Source organism: Leucoraja erinacea, chromosome 9 (assembly GCF_028641065.1).
Source record: "Leucoraja erinacea ecotype New England chromosome 9, Leri_hhj_1, whole genome shotgun sequence".
NCBI lineage: Eukaryota > Metazoa > Chordata > Chondrichthyes > Rajiformes > Rajidae > Leucoraja > Leucoraja erinaceus.
The window spans coordinates 23,482,521-23,499,732 of NC_073385.1; the positions used below are offsets into that span (position 1 = coordinate 23,482,521).

The window sequence follows — 17,212 nt, forward strand, 5'->3', positions numbered from 1 at the left end:
TTATATCTCTGCTGGGCACTCTAGAGCTACTGCTGACATTAATAGCAACCCTGTCAATTTATATGTCATTTTATGAGTAATCAAAATCATGCTTACAATATCTGGTAGGACACCACTAAATAAGATCTAAGATCGTAGTAAATTAGGTATTTACCACACGTTTTACAGGCTGAAGAACTGTAAATAAACAATAAGATTATAGAGAAAGTCACATTTGGAATAACCGGTTGGTGAAGTCCTTCTGTGGAAAAAAAAAAGCACAAAGTGCTGGATTAATTTAGCAGTGAAGAAAATGGAGAGTGGTGGAAATGTGTTCAGGATACCTTCCTTAACCAATATGTTAAAGGCTCAGTTGGGAAGAAGATAAATGAGAATGGGGAAAGTTGGATCTGGTGTTGGAAAATGAGGTAGGCCAAATGTTACTGGATGAATGTTTACTCGGAGTGATCATTGTATTATATGTTTTAGGTTAGTATTGGAGTGGAGCATGGCACAATTTGAAGTACGATATCACGTACAGGGATGGAAGAGAAAGTAGCTGGGTTGACAACATTTCTAATATAACCATGAGATATTTGTGGACAATAAGGAAGAAAATAAAGCTACGGGCCTAGTCTGAGGAGGTAGAGTATAAGATGAGACAAAATGAGATGTTTGATGAATGTCAGGTCGATTCCTTAAGCGAGAACCTAACTAAATGCAGTTAATTGGAAGGAGAGAATGTTGGGAAAGGGAGGACGCAAAAACAGAATGCAATTAACATAAAAGGGAACTTGAAAATCAGAATGCATATGGAAAGCAGTACGAAAAGGGGAATGAGATTTATTGGGGAACAAAAGAGAAAATATGCCCCCAAAGATGCAGGGTAAGACTCAAAATGCTTCATGACTACGTTCCATCTCAGTTTTCTGAGGAAGGATATGTTAATAAAATATCAATTGGAGCAGCACTGGCAGTGGTACAATACAATACAATTTTATTTGTCATTTGAACCTCGTTGAGGTCCAAATGAAATGTTATTTCTGCAGTCATACGTACAAAAAGAAAAAGACCCAAGACACAACACAATTTACAGACATCCATCCCAGCGCATCTCCTCCTCGCTGTGATGGAAGGCAAAAACGTATTTCTCCCCTGCACTCCCCTCTCCCCCCCGATGTCAGAGTCAAAGCCCCCGGCGGGCGATGGTAATTGTCCCGCGGCCATTAAAGCCACGCCGGGTGACGCAAGGCCACGCTCCGGGTCTTGTTGTTGGAGCACCCGGCGGGCGCTAGCAAAGTCCCGCAGCCATTCCAAGCTGCGCGGGGCGGTGATGTAAGGCCCCGCTCCAGGTAATCTTCAACCCCGCAACTCGGGCGGGAGAAGTCGCCGTTGCGGAAGCCCCGAAAAGCGGTCTCCCAGCAGGGACCCGCGGGCTCCCGGTGTTCCTGCCTGCCAGAACCTGCGGTTGGAGCCTCCGAATCTCCGGGGGTCGGGTCACAGCAGCGCGCCACCACCGCTCCACCCGCTCCGGATTCAGCCAGCTTCGTGATGGTACATAAGTCCGCAGCTCCGCGACTGGAGCCCCCGGTCGTTCCTGCTGGAGGCCGCTCCACGTTGCAGCCCCAACGACAACGGGGACCCGACAAAGAAAAGGTCGGGTCGCCCGTGCAGGGGAAAGATTTTAAAGTTTCCCCACCTCCCGCCCCCCACACACATACCCCGTCAAAACAAAACAAATAAAATAAAAACTACATTGAAACGAGACAGAAAATAATACAAAGACAGTCGGACTGCAGAGGCCGCTGCGACGCGAGTCACGCCACCCACCGGATGGTAATGGATGGAGTGAGTTGGATAAGGTGGTTTCACTGTAAAGGCTGGTTATACTTGAGTATATAATTACTAGGGCTATTATCACAGTTTGCTAAGGAATATGTGTTTCCTTAATACAGGCAGTGGAAAACAGACACAAGACAGTGGAAAAGTTTGGAATAGCCTTTCAATTTTCCTGGGTACGGAGCAGTACCAGAAAATTGAAATAAACTGAGTGAGGATATTTTTAACTAAATGCAGTCAGTTCAACATCCAATGCTGAGGAAGCTTTTAGGAATAGTAACTAAGTAAAAAGAAACAGGTATTTTAGTTCATTAAGGAGAGCCAGCACAAATTCATAACTAATAGATTATATTTGACAAACCTAATTGTATTTTCTTTAATGAATTAATATGGCTAATGAAGGACAATAGTAAATATTATCTATACATTACAATGGAAAAGGTTGATTAACAAAATTGTCATTGTTAGCTAAAATCAAATTGGCATAGGGACAGAACAGTGAGTCATAGTAACTCATTTTTCAAACTAGGTACAGTATGCAATAGCGTTCCCCAGCCTTCAGTGTGGGATTGCTGCTTTTATTTTATATGTAAGTGAACTTGGAATACAGTGTAAAGCTTCAAAATTTACTGATGATTGCGTTGTCAAACAGTGAGGATAATACCAATCCACTGAGTGGGCTAGCGGAATAGACAGTCAGCTGTAGATTAATTAAACAGAGGGGAGTGGGATACATTTTGGTAGTGGGGATTTTAAGAGGCAATATTGATTTAATGACCCAGAGCCTGGAAGGTCATGTGCATGGGTAGCAGGCTGTATCAAGAAATTGATTAGCAAAACATAGTCGATCATGTAGTTCATGTGGGTATTGAGCATATTGGCAGGGTAAATTAGGTTAAAACTTCATAAAGCTTTGGTTGGACCACAAATATTGTGTGGCATCCTGTTCCCATCCTTTGAAGGATACAGGGGCCATGTTACATCAGACACGTTACAGGGATGCAGGATTTTAGCAGCAAGGATAGGTCTGAAAAACTTTTTTTTCCTTGCTTTCATTTTTCCTTGCAGCAGTGGTCATCATGTCATAGAGCATGGACGTAGGTCCTTTGGCCCAACACATCCTTGCCAAGCAAGATGCTCCACCCAAGCTAGTCCCATTCACCTGCATTTGGCCCATAGCCCTCTAAACCTTTCCTATCCACCCACCTATTCAAATGTATGTTATATGTTTTTACTGTACCCACCTCAACTACTTCCTCTGGCAACTTATTTCATATACTCATCGGCCTCTGTTTGAAAAGATTGCCTCTCGGGTTCCTGTTAAATCTTTCCCCTGTGACCTATGGCCTCAATTTCATGAATCCACTTCCTCGGGATAAAAGCTCTCTGTATTTACCACACCTATTCCCTTTATGATTTTTATACATCTCTATAATAACACCCCTCAGTCTCCTGTTCTCTAAGGAATAAAGTCATATTCTGTTGCAACTCTCCCTATAGTTCAGTCCCTCAAGACCTGGAAACATCATCGTAAATCTTCTTCCCAGCATAATGACCAAAGCTGAACGCAATAACTAATATTGGTGCTTAAGATTATGACAGGTTTATTTGAGGTATAGGCGATCGTACAAAAATTGGGAGCAAAGATTTAAGGAGACACAAGGCTGCAGATTCTGGAAGTTGGAGCAAAAATGGACTGATGGAGGAACAGTGGGTCAGGCAGCATTGATGGAGGGAAATTGACAGTCGGGTCAAGAGTTATGATCTCGGGTAAGACATACATTGGAGATGTGAGAAAGGACATTTTTGGAGTGGTAATGTTCAATTACTGCCATCGAGAGGTGTGAAAATGATGATCAATGAGTTTAGAAGGAAGCTGAATAGATCCTTGAGGTAAATAACCATAGAACTGCAGAGCTAGAGAATAGGATTGTCTGGATGGTTTCTGAGTGGCTTTGACTTCTATCATTTTGATCGAAGCAATTTGAAATGCAATGGAACGAAAAGACTGGTTTACCACCCTTTGATCTAGTTTTACTATCTCCAGTCTGGTAGCCTGTCAATATTCAATGGAGATTAAACGTGTCATTTTGATTGTGTGATAATGTGCTTTTGAAACAAGTTAAAGTAATTATGCTCACGGAGCATATTTTCTGTCTGCATTTTATTGCAGAAGAATCTGATTCGCAGATTGAAGCTGCTTACCATTTTCTGGAGGACGAACATCCCTCTACTCACAAGACTTCAGAGCAAGCGCAGTGTTTTACTTCAAATGCCTCAGCTGAAAAGACATCCACAAGCGATACCTTAGTGAAACTAGATGAGTTTGAACAGAATTTGCCTCAACTACCGACAACAACCTTGGACCTTGATGCCAGCAGTGCTGAATCTGGAGATTCTGAAATCGAGGTAGTGCCAGATGAGTTGCTCTCAGTTGAAGAAGCTGAAGCTTGCAGCTATATGACATTCAGACAGGTTGCTGGAGCTCCATCTTCTTCTGTTTCTTCAGTCCAGTACAGCATTCTGAGGGAGGAGCGTGAAGCTGAGCTTGACAGTGAGCTTATCATAGATCCATATGATGCCTCATCAGCATCTGAAGAAAGTGTCCAAAGGGAACAAGACTCCCCATTGAAAATTGATATTATGGGAAGAGGATCTGACGAGAAGGTCTTAAAAATGGACGCACAGCAAGAATCCGATTGTCAATTGAGTCCATCAGTTGAGTATGCCCAAGTTTTCGAAGGTACAAATGGAAAAGATACCGCCACAACTGAACCGCCCAGCCCTCCAAATTACTCAGCATCCTTCGTTACACCTGAGGTTGTGGTTGAAGAGCTATATCCTGAGGAAGTCTCGGAAGAAACAGCAAGAAAAATAGCTGCTAGCAAATCCACAGATGCAGACAAGGCAAGAAAGGATTTATGGAGCAGCCAGCCCATTCCATCGGAACCATTTCTACTGGTATTAAATAAGAAAACAGGTAATTTAAGACATTACATTGATATTAATTAATTTTAAATTATCTTAAATTTCCATTAATTTGAAACTCTTACCACTTTCATATTCTTGTAGAGATTAAGAAACATTACTGCTTGATTTTGGGTTCCAAGTCGAGTTAATTAATATCTTTTATTTACCGTTATTTTTGTTGACTGGAGATTGAATAGGAATCCCCTCTAACCCCAACCCCCACCCCCACCCCATCTATGTCTATTTTCCTGAGAATTTAAATGTGTTGTGCCCTGACTGGTTACCATCCAGTTAAGTGAAATGGAACCTTTTCAATATTTTGAAAGGATGACCTCTTCCATTTGCCAAGTAGATGTTTGTTCCCTGAAAATATTTTATTTTATAAGGTACAGCTCTGGGCAGCCATCATGTTATGCAATTTTATTATTCTTTGCCACTATGTACCCACACTATTAAGGTTAGTTGGAATAACATACTTTCTTTGCGTTGGCACGAATCTCCGGAATTAATGTAGATTTATTGAATACAGATGACCAAGGATTATTTGTAAAACAAATTGGATACATGAATTATCTTAATCTGCTGACCGTGAAATTTACTTAAAAGATTATATTGAAGTATGATTTGTCTATAACAACATTAACTAATTAAATGGGACCTTCATTTCCACCCCTTGGTATTGTTGGAATCCGACCATTCAGCTGTTCAAGTCTGTTTGCCATTCAGTGATATCCTGGTGAATCTATACCCCTCCTCATTTACATGGCATTTTATCATTTATGTAACAAATTATACATTGTGGGCAGGCAAACACAGACTGCAGATGCAGGAATCTGTAGCAAAAAAAAAAAGGAAAGCAGCTAGTAGAACTCAGCAGGTTGGGCAGCATTTTTAGATAGAAATAGACAGTCAACTGAGTCAAGTCCCTTAAACTCGATGGAAAGAATAGAGGGGAAGTAGCCAGTATAAAGAGATGGGGGAGTGGTGGAACAAGAGCTGGCAAATGGTAGATAGATAGAGGTGAGGAGGGGGTCGATTAGCAGATTTCAGGTGGGGAGAGATGGGTGAAGATGGCAACGGATGCTAGGAGGGGATGTGGAGAACACAAGGCTGCAGATACTGAAATCTGTTAAGAAAGGAAAGTGAAGAATGGAATTGAATGAGGGGTGGTGGCAGATGGGAACAACGGAGGGGTGAGCAATAGGGGATGGGGAGGGGTGTGTGGGGGGAGACTATAATCTATTGCATTTGGTGCTCACTGTGGGCCCCTCTACACAATGAGACCAGAGTAGATTAGGTGACTACTTTACTAAGCACCTGCACTCTGTCTGCCATGGCCATCTGGATCTCCCTGTTGCCAGCCATTTTAATTATCCTACATGCTCCCACACCAACTTGTCTGGCCTCGCCCTCCACAGTGAGGTCAAAGGAAAACTAGAGGAACAGCACTGCAGATTCAATCTGTCCCCAATCCAAATGCATGAACAATGAATTCTCCAATTTCAGGTGACTGGCACCTATCTGTATGCTTCTCTCAACTCCTATCCATCTTGGTTCGCTCTCGCACTCCTTTATCTCATGTTAACTGCCACCCCACCTCTTCCCCAGCCTTCCGTCACCTTGTTTCCTTCCCCCTTCCTCCACACACACATTGAGTTGTAAAGTAATGCAGCATGGAACTATGCCATGCTGTCCAACGCATCCATACTGACCAAGATGCCCCTACCCAAGCTAGTCTGTTGAAAATATTTCCTCTTTGCTTCCTTTTCAATCTTTCCCCCTCACCTTAAACCTACACCCTCTAGTTCTTGACTCTCAAATTCTGGGCAAAAGACCGTGTGCATTCACCTTTTCTATTATTCTGTTCAAGAAGCTCCTATGCATCAAGGAACAAAGTCCTAGCCCACTCAACGTCTCCCGGGAACTCAGTCCTTAAGATCCTGACAACATTGTTGTAGTTCTTTTCTACTGTCTTTCCAGCTTAATGGGATTTTTCCTGCAATGGGTGAACAAAACTGAACACAATACTCCTCCTTCTACTGTTTGCCACTTCCCCATTTCATTTATTTCCAATCTTCACCTTCCTTTTCTGTCAGCGCAGCACTTATCACGTCCCAGCTCCTGTTACTATCTCCACCCTCCTTCGTCTACCTGACTGTTACTTCCAATTAATCCCTCCTCACCTGCATCCATCTATATCTCTCATTTCCCTTTCCCCTGACTCTGTCTGAAGAAGGGTCTCGACCCAAAATATCCCCCATTCCTTTTTGCAGAGATGCTGCCTGACCCACTAAGTTACTCCAACTTTTTGTGCCTATCTATTGCTTGCCAGATTGTGTCCCACCCCGCCCCCACCGCTGCTGGCTGCTTTCCCTCTACTCTTTCAGTGAATATGAAAGGTCTTGAATCTAAACGTCAACTGACCATACTATATATTGAGGCTTTACGTCCCACCACCAGAACGTTTATCTTAATTTAGCTTATCTGCTCCTTTTTCATTGCATTTAACTGCTCATCTTTCGGACAAAAAGCATTGCAATGTATTTCTTCAGAGTAAAGATTTGTTTAACAATTTAATTTTAGTAAGCCCCGTTCCCCATTCATCAGGGTATTTCAATATCACGATCTCTGTGCCCTAGTACAAACACTTAACAAGAATACGTGGACCCAATACCTGCCTTTGAGATAAATTGTTTATTGACCTTCTCCAGTCCAATGACTACATTCAAATAAATGGTTATGGACTTGGCTAATGCAGCCAACAAAGCAATTTCCTGATGAAGTTGTAATTTTCAACAAAAAAAAATTAAAACAATTCTTTAGGGTAGATAAATGTTGACATGAAAATGTACACAAGGCATCTACCAAAGTATGGAAATGGAGACTGAAAGTAAGTAAGAGTTTTTTTTTTTTTTGCTTGAGAAAAGTGGATATTGTTCTACCATGTAGCTTTAATGTTTTTCATTAACCTTTAATTCTGTGTGTTTGTGCCAAGCAAATGCATCAAAAACAAGTTGGAGTGATTGCATTATTATTGGAAGTCACCTCGCAGGGATAATGCAAAATCCGAAGAAAGTAAAATAAGGGCAGATCCAGAAATGTTGGTTTAAAAGCAGACGCCATTTTTGTTTTCCATTGGATTGAATAACCTTGAAATGAAGTTCTGCAGAATGTATGTTGCATTTTGTGGAAGTCTTTTATCTCTAAGCAGATGGAACAGGAGTCGGTTAAGATCACAAGGAAAAGGACTGCAGATGTTGGAGATTTATTTGCAAGAGTAAATAGAGGTAGATGAATAAGGGCAGTAGAGAGAAAATGCACAGTGGAAGTATGTGAAGCAGAATGCAGAATTTTCTGGAAACCCAAAACGAAATAGAATTTCAGATAAACTCAGCAAATTAGGCAGCATTGTGGAAGGGGAAAAAGTGTTAGTGTTAATCTTGCATCAGAACTGCCCTGTTTTGATACAAGCAAGAAAGGTTGAATACTTTGGTTCAGTAACAAATCCTGAAGGTTGCAATATGCCTTGGCACAAGGCAAGATATTGTTCATTGATATTATATTGTGCTTCATAGACTAACATAATAGGTCAAATGCAAATAGGTCCGAGTGGGAGTAGAATGGTGTGTTGAATTATCGTGACTGGAAGTTCAAGATTACTCTTGTAGATGAAAAGTTCTGCACCTGTGTTTGGTTTCTACAACGTAGAGGGTGTTACATGGTGAGCTTTCAAATGCATTACAGATGTTCTTCAATTTATGAAGCATGTTTCTTTTGGGGGGAGGGGAGGAAACATTAAACACTACTATCTTATCCATGCCCTTCATGTGTACCTTCTTCAGAAATGACAGATGAAAGGGCAAAATGACAGATGTAATGACAATTAATGGCATAATCCTTAACAGCATTGATGTAGCAATGTTACAAAATTTTGAGATTTTAAAAATCAAGTCTGCAATTTATTCCATCAGATAAAGCATAAAAATCAGTTTAATTTGACACCTAATTCACTTTCATATCTCAAGTATTTAAAAAGTTATGGCCATTTTCATACTCGGAAATTAGCATCTTGTTCCCTATTGATTTTCTATGGACATGACAAAAAAGCTGTGATCGTGGACAGTCAAAAGCCCATAACTTTCTTCAAAATTAAGAGAACTGAATGAAATTTTCAGATATCATAGATTGAAGCATTCTGAAACAAATATAAAACAATCTTACTTGGATGACCTAAAATTAAAGCATATAATTAGTTAGTTACCCAATTGTAGCTAATTTCAAACTTCAATTACTAGATCTAAACATCTATCTATTTCTTAATAAATGATTAACATTTTTAAATAGCCTAAGTGTCCAAATAATATTCACAAATAATTCACAATAAAACATGATTTTAAAATCTCATTTACATTAATTTATAGGCCAAATGGAAGGAATTGAGTGTTCAATTGCTGTAAATTAAAGTCAATTTAAATCGGCTTTCGAGTGGGTTCCTGTGAACGCGCTGGTTTAGAACGGTCACATTGCGCTAGATTTGTACCCTCAAATTCCCAGAAAAATACTGCGGGATATAATGGGCCCAAAATGAGCTACTCGCAACTTTAAACTTTGTATAAAGGGATCTTAAGAAGCCCTTTTTAATGTAAAAATAAGCAGCCTACTTTCTGTTGTCCCCTGTATGAGATCCGACCCGTTGCTGGCAGCCGGGGGTTTAGAGGTTAATTTTTACACTACTATAATAATTAGATAAAGCCCTCAAAAGTAATAATAGCTAAAGCGACGGAATCTTCCAGCGATTTTTCGTTAATAATTAACTAGGCTGAACATCCTCGATTTGAACAGCCTAGGGAAAATCGCGTTTTAAACCCGCCCCCCTCTAAACGGCGCCAAAATCGCGCACACGGGCTGGGACAGATTTTCAGCGACGCTTCAGGTAGGCTTTGCAACATACCTAATTGATGTCTATAGGGATCTTAGGGCCCCAAGTCCATAACTCCCTGAAACTTTAAGGTGAGACCGACAAAGTTTAAAGGAAATATGCGGAGCAAGATTTTTACACAAAGGGTGGTGAGTGCCTGGAAAGTGCTGCTAAGGGTGGTGGTGGAGGCGGATACCGTGTTCTGGATTTCAAGCAGCCACCGTGTCCTGTATCTGACTATTCCAGTATGTTGCAACTTTTAAGAATTCCCATTAATTTCTCTATTCCTCTGTATAAATTAAGCACCATTATTTTCACACTTTACCAGTTCTGATGAAAGTTTATCAGCCCGAAATGTTAGGTCCATTTACCTCTCCATAGATGCTGCCTGGTCTGTTTAATACCCCCAACACATTTTGTGATTTGTTACATTTAGAATTCCTTCTGATACTATTTAGAGATAATTTGTTCACTGCTTAAAACTGGGTGGAAGCCGGGAGCATGTTTATAGTAAGTGGATCGGTGGATTTCTATGAATGATACATGGAATTATTTTTTTAAATATTGCTATTCGCATTTGATGGCAGTGGACTACATTCATGGGGCAAATTGAAGTTTATTTTGAACCTGGTAATGCCTTAATTGTACACTTTGGTTCCTATTTTGTTTAAGTGAATTTGTGAAGATGGATTTTAATGTGAATAGATCTTGTCATTTTTACATGACAAATATGTTGGTGCCATCTAGAGGATTTGCAGAGGTTTCCTTTAATTTTGGATAGGTATTGTCCCAGATTTCTATACCAGATATTCACAGTCTGAATTCATACAGGATTCCTGCCAAAATGGATCATGAGTTGTTGCTCAGTTTTCAAGGATTCCACCTTATAAACACCATAAATGTTTTAAATATTTTATAGAATGTATTTATAAACAGACTATAACAGAAATGCAATGTAAATTATATTGAGTATTCAAAATTGTCATTTGACAATTAACAAAGATCGATATCTATAATCTTCATTTTTATCTATTAAAATACTGCTTGGTCCCAAGGTGTTCAGATTTAAATGTTCAAAGATCAAAGTATGTTCAGCCAAGAAACATTATGTCTCATCTTGCTTCAAAAACTGTAGGAATATAAGAGTACTATACAAAACAATTTTAATAATAACTATTAGTTTAGTTTGTCAAAACATATTTCAAGGTCAAACGTGAATTCAAGTGCTATATTTCCATGGCTTAGTTTTGTTCCCTTACTATGTATTCATGTCCACATTATAACCACCTATTCTTGGTTCATATTTTATTTTTGCAGATAAATTCTCTTAACCTTCCTGCCATAGCATAAATATCTTTCATTGTAATTGCGATATATTTGTAATTCTGATATGGGCTCCTGCTCTTCCATTAAGCAATTGACTTGGGTAAGTTGCTGATTATTTATGAGAATGTTGCCGTGATCAGCACTAATAAATATAAAGGAAACACCATCTCCTCCTCTCTTTCCAAGTCGCACACCATTCTGGCCATGAGATATAATGCTGCCCTTTCAATGTGTTGGGTCTAATGCTGGAATATCCAACAACATTGTGGAAATATTTCAACCAGAATAACTACAACAACTTCAAGGGTCTCATCTCAACACCTTCCCCAGAGCACTTGGAGATAGTAAATTCCATATCTGCCAACGGCATCCAGATCCTGTCAATGATGAAAAAGTTACCAATATTTGATTTAATTCAAATGTTCCTATAGCTGCCGTAGAGAAAAGGGAAAGGTAGCATGAAATAGTCCTATGGCAACAAAATACAATTTTGCAATATCTCTTTGATAGTTATCTTTTGCAGGTGAAAGGTTTGCATTTGATGTAGTGTATGAATATTGAAAATGATAATCCTGAACCAAGTAGCATACGGAACCACTCGGGCAATATTTTTATATATCAAGGTTTTAAGGTCAATTTATTGTCACGTACCAATTAAGATACAGTGAAATTTGAGTTACCAAGTAGGAACAAGACACACAACCAAATAAAAGTTAACATAAACATCCACAATGTGGATTCCACATTCCTCACTGTGGTGGAAGGCTTAGAGCGCCCGTCAGTCTCCAGGAAAGGCCGCAACTCAACGATGTTAGACTGCAGTTGGGGCAGAGATACGATACGCAAAAAAATTGCATCTTCGTCGAGGTAAGAGATTGAAAAAAGTTTCCCCCAACCCCCCACCACCCCCATAAAACAAGCCAAGGAACACTAAAATAATACTTTTTACACATAATAAAAAAACAAAAACATGGACAGCCAGACTGTTGGCGAGGTAGCTACTGCCGGTGGCGCCACCCAGTGTTTTCAGACCATTATAACTATGCAAGTCCAAAATTAGCTAATCCTGGCCCTTGCTCTGTGGCACAGCGTTTGCAGCACTTAGAAATGCAATTAATTGAGGCACTGCTTATTTTCATCAGTGTAAAAGCATATTACGAGCCTTGTTTAAAAGATTACTAGGAAAAATGGTTAGAAGTCATACAAATCAATGTTGGCATTGGAAGCCAGAATCAGATGAACGAAGAGTGATTGATAATTAAAGCTGCCATCTTGTGGCTGTGCAGTTGAATTGCACTCAGAATCTATTTGCTTGTGCTGATGGATCAGCAAAACGTATGAAATGGGAGCAAAACGAGGACATCTGGCCCCGTGCACCTGCTCTGCCATTGATCAATATCTTGACTGATCTTTCTTGGAGCTTTTTTTTTCTCACATGATCCCCATATCCCTAGATTCCCTTAATGACCAGAAATCTATCAATCCCTGTATTGAATGTACCCAGCAATGGAACCTCCACAGCCAAATGAGGTCGAAGTGGATGGAGTACCTCTCCACTTCTCTTAACTTTGCACTCACCATCAGGTGTAATTGAAAAGTCTAAGTTAGTCTTCTCAGTAATTTGTATCTAATCCATATCAGTCGATCATCAGATTTAGATTGAAGATAGACACAAAAAGCTGGAGTAACTCAGCGGGACAGGCAGTATCTCTGGAGAGAAGGAATGGGTGGCGTTTCTGGTCCAGTCCCTTCTTCAGACTGGTTAAGGATAAGAGATATAGATGGTGATGTGGAGAGATAAAGAATAATGGATGAAAGATATGTAAAATGTAACAATGATGAAGGAAACAGGCCATTGTAAGCTGTTTGTAGGATGAAAATTAGAAGCTAGTGCGAATTGGGTGGGGAGGGATAAAGAGAGAGAGGGGAATGCCAGCGCTACCTGAAGTGAGAAAAATCAATATTCATACCACTGGGCTGCAAGCTGCCCAAGTAAAATACGAGATGCTGTTCCTCCAATTTGCGTTTAGTCTGACAATGGAGGAGACCGAGGACAGAAAGGTCTGTGTAGGAATGGGAAGGAGAATTAGTGTCCAGCAACCAGGAGATCAGGTTGGTTCAAGTGGGTTGAGCGAAGGTGTTCCGTGAAACGATCGCCCAGTCTGCGGTTGGTCTCAACAATGTATAAGAGACCACATCTTGAACAATGGATACAGTAGATGAGGTTGGAGGAGGTGCAAATGAACTTCTACCTAACCTGAAAGGACTGTCGGGTCCCTGGACATAGTCGAGGGAGGAGGTATAGCAACAGGTGTTGCATCTTCTGCGGTTGCAGGGGAAGGTATCTGGGGTGGTGGTTTGGGTGAGAAGGGATGAGTTAACCAGGGAGTTGCAGGGGGAACGGTTTCCACAGAGGAGGAAAGGGGTGGGGATGGAAAAATGTGGCTAGTGGAAGGATCCTGTTGGAGGTGGCGGACGTTTTGGAGGATTATGTGTTGTATGCGACGGCTGATGGGGTGGAAGGTGAGGACTAGGGGGACTGTTGCGATGAGGGGGAGCAAGGGCAGAGCTGTGGGGTATCGAGGAGACATGAGTGAGGGCCTCATCTATGATGGGAGAAGGGAATCCCCATTCCCTAAAGAATGAGGACATCTCAGATGTTCTAGTATGGAACGCATCTTGGGCGCAGATGTGGTGTAGATGGAGGAATTGGGAGTAGGGGATAAGATGGAGTTTTTGCAGGAAGCAGGGTGGAAAGAAGTGTAGTCGAGATTGTTGTGGGAGTCGGTGGGTTTGTAATAGACATCAATAGTCTATTTCCTGTGATGGAGACTGAGATCAAGAAAGCGCAGGGAGGTGTCGGAGATGGTCCAAGTAAATTTGAGTGCAGGATGAATAATGGTGGTTCAGTCATCAATGTAATGGAGATAGAGTTCAGGGATAGGGCCAGTGTATGCCTTGAAGAGGGATTGTTCAAGGTACCCTACAAAGAGGCAGGCATAGCCTGTGCCCACATTTATGCTTTGGAATTGGAGGAAGTGGGAGGATTCAAAGGGAAAGTTGTTGAGGGTGAGGACCAGCTCCGCTAGGCGGAGTAGAGTGTTAGTAGAGGGAAATTAGATGGTTCTGTAGTCGAGGAAGAAACGGAGGGCTTTAAGGCCTTCCTGGTGGGGGATGGAGGTGTAGAGTGACTGCACATCCATAGTAAAGATGAGGGAGTGGGGGCTCGGAAAGCATAAGTTATTAAAGAGACAAAGGGCATGTGAGGTATCTCGGACTTAGGTCGGTAAAGATTGGACCAGGGCGGGGGATAGGATGGAGTCGAGGTGCGTGGAAATCATTTCCGTGGGACAGGAGCAGGCTGAAACAATGGGTCTGCCAGGACAGTTGTGTTTGTGGATTTTGGGGAGAAGGTAAAAACGGGCTGTGTGGGGCTGGGAAACGATAAGGTTGGAATGCAGGAAGGGATGGATGGTGGGTGGTCAAAGAGGAGAGGGGAATGAGGACTATTGTATGGCAGGGGTGTGGCTGTAATTTCACATTTCTATAAGCCTCCAATGCTCCAGAGAAAAGATCTAATTTTCCCCATCTTGTAGTTAATACCCTCTAATCCAGGCGGTATCCTAGCAAAACTCTTCAACAGAATCAACTCTACACTTCCCTCCTGTAATACTGCAACCAAAACTGCACAAAATAAATCTGTAATATAATAATTCTTTAACATAATCCTTTAACTAATATCCTGCTGTATTTTTGTATTTACTACTCTATTTTAGCTCTTTGATAATCTATTTCCTTTTTGGCCTTAACTTGTTTCTAATTGTTTCATATTTTCTTTTCATTTGCAAATATATATAAATTTGCCTGTATATTTCTCCAAGTTTAGGTTTGGATTTCGCATCAATCTTTAAAAAAAAATGTGGATAGGTTTCTGCTTGATATTGGAGCAGGAATTTATTACACCATATCACTTGCCTGATCTTACCTTTCGGTTTCCATCTTGATTTCAAAATGGTTCATGCTGTAAAATAGAAAGAATAATATTAAAAATGCAATATTGACTTGAAACTGAGGATTTTCTATCATCATTGTCTCATTTGTGGTCCTGAACTTTAATGTTGTGGGTTGTTTCCCAGCCACCTACATTTAGATTAGCCAAACAGCTGGACAAATGCACATAGAAGCTTTGAGGCAGTGCACAATAACCCAGTTTCTACTCCCTCTGCCTGCTATGCTTAGTGGAACAAGGTCACAGCCTATCCAGTCACTCCATGTAACTCAAACCAACGAATCCCAGTAACGATCTTGTGAATCTTTTCTCATCCCTTTCCAGTTTATTGACGTTGTTCCTATAGCTAGGTGACTTGAATTGCACTGAATGTTCCAATTGCAGTTTCATCAATGTCTTGTACAGATGACATCCCAACTCTTATACACAATGCTCTGTCCAATTTATTCCAAATTGTATTCCAATGCATTCCAACTTCCTCACTCACCCTATGTCACCACTTTCATGGATCAATGTACTTGTAGCCTGAGGTTTCTCTGTTCTACTCAATAGAAGCCTACCATTTACATTATAAGTTTTGCTATAGTTTAACTTCTCAAAAATGCAATAATTTGTATTTGTCCAAGTTAAATTCTATCGACCATTTGCTGAACCAATTTCCTAGTTGAACAAGATCCAGTAGTAATCTTGCATCTTCTTCACTCCATTATGCCACCAAATTTGGTGCCATCTGCAAACTTACTGATGATGCCAACTACATTCTCATTCAAATTGTTAATTTATATGACAGACAGCAGGGAACACAGCACCGATCCCTGCAGCACACCACTGGTCATATGCTTCCAATCTGATCAACAACGCTCCACTACCACCCTCTTACCCAATCATCAAGTCAATTTTATATCCAATTGGCGAGCTTATCCTAGATCCCATGCAATTTTCTTTTATGCATCGGCCTGCAACATGGGATCTTGACAAAGGCCTTGCTAAAGTCCATTAAGTAAAGGCACATCATTAGCCACCTGCCATGCTTCAGGTACCATGCCCATGTCTAACAATGATACAAATACTTGGCCAAAGCCCATGCAATTTCTGGGATACACTTGGTCAGGCTCTGGGGATTTATCTACCTTTGTGTGCTTCAAAATGACCAACACTACCGCTTTCATTATATGTATATGTTCCAATACATCACCATTCAATTCCCTTATCACCTTAACTTCCATAAGCCTCTCCACAGTAAATACAGACGAGAAATATTCCTTTAAAACCTTGTCCTTTTCCCACGGCTCCACATTGATTTTTAAAACAATCTGTTCCCTTCCCAAGTTACCCTTTGGTTCTTTGATACACTTTTTGCATCACTTGGGGTTCTCCTTTATCTTATCTACCAGACCTATATCATGTCATCTCTTTGCCCTTCTGCTTTCCCTCTTTTTCCCTTCTGATTTCCCTCTTAAGTCTATGTTTACACCTGTTGCAGTCATCAAGGGATTAGCTTGATCCTAGCTGCATTCTCTGTGGATTGTCACCTTTTCGTGGTGGAGAAGCTTGTGTGGACCTGAGATCCTGAGAGCGATGCCGTCTGGAGCTTTGTTCCTGGTAGGGCCACCCATGGTGGTAAGGTCGAGGGGGACATGTCTGACAAAGAACAATCTAACCAAGACCTCAACGGTGGAACAGGCGGAGGATGATGGCTGACCTTAGTGGAGCGTCACAACGGCTGGGAAGGCGGATGAAGGCTGCAGCAGAAAAGGGTCTCTGGTCATCTTGGACTCCATGCCACTGGATCCTGACCCAGATCTGTCGAGGACCGTGGGGTGGCTGTTTGTGCACCAGTCTCCCCACGTTAAACAAAGTCACATGTAGGCGTCCTCCATATAGGGAATAGCACCCTAGAGACACCCATGGTCAGCCAGGGGGGCCTAAGAAGAAGAGGCTTAATTTACTGGACACCTTTTTGCTCATTAGAGCCTCATGTCCCTCATCAGCCAGTGTTCCCTAATACTGCCAATCCTGCCCTTCACTCTAACAGGAATATGATAGCCAGTGCTCTTTCCTACTTTCCCACTTGCCAGACATCCCTTTACCTGCAAACGGCCACTCCCAATCAACCTTTGAAGGTTCCTATCTAATGCCATCAAAATTAGTCCTGCCCCAAACTAAGACTT

General features: G+C 41.2%; 1 protein-coding gene across 3 annotated transcripts in view; it reads left to right on the forward strand.

Annotated features, from left to right (window-relative positions):
* Positions 1–17,212, forward strand: part of rtn1a (reticulon 1a) — a 136,103-nt gene that overhangs the window by 68,941 nt on the left and 49,950 nt on the right. The window contains exon 4 of one of the 3 annotated variants that reach the window (XM_055640335.1): positions 3,992–4,798. The exons of the other annotated variants lie outside the window; for them this stretch is intronic. Coding sequence (XP_055496310.1) covers positions 3,992–4,798 — 807 coding nt within the window. The remainder of the gene's footprint in view (positions 1–3,991; positions 4,799–17,212) is intronic. 3 annotated transcript variants of the gene reach the window in all.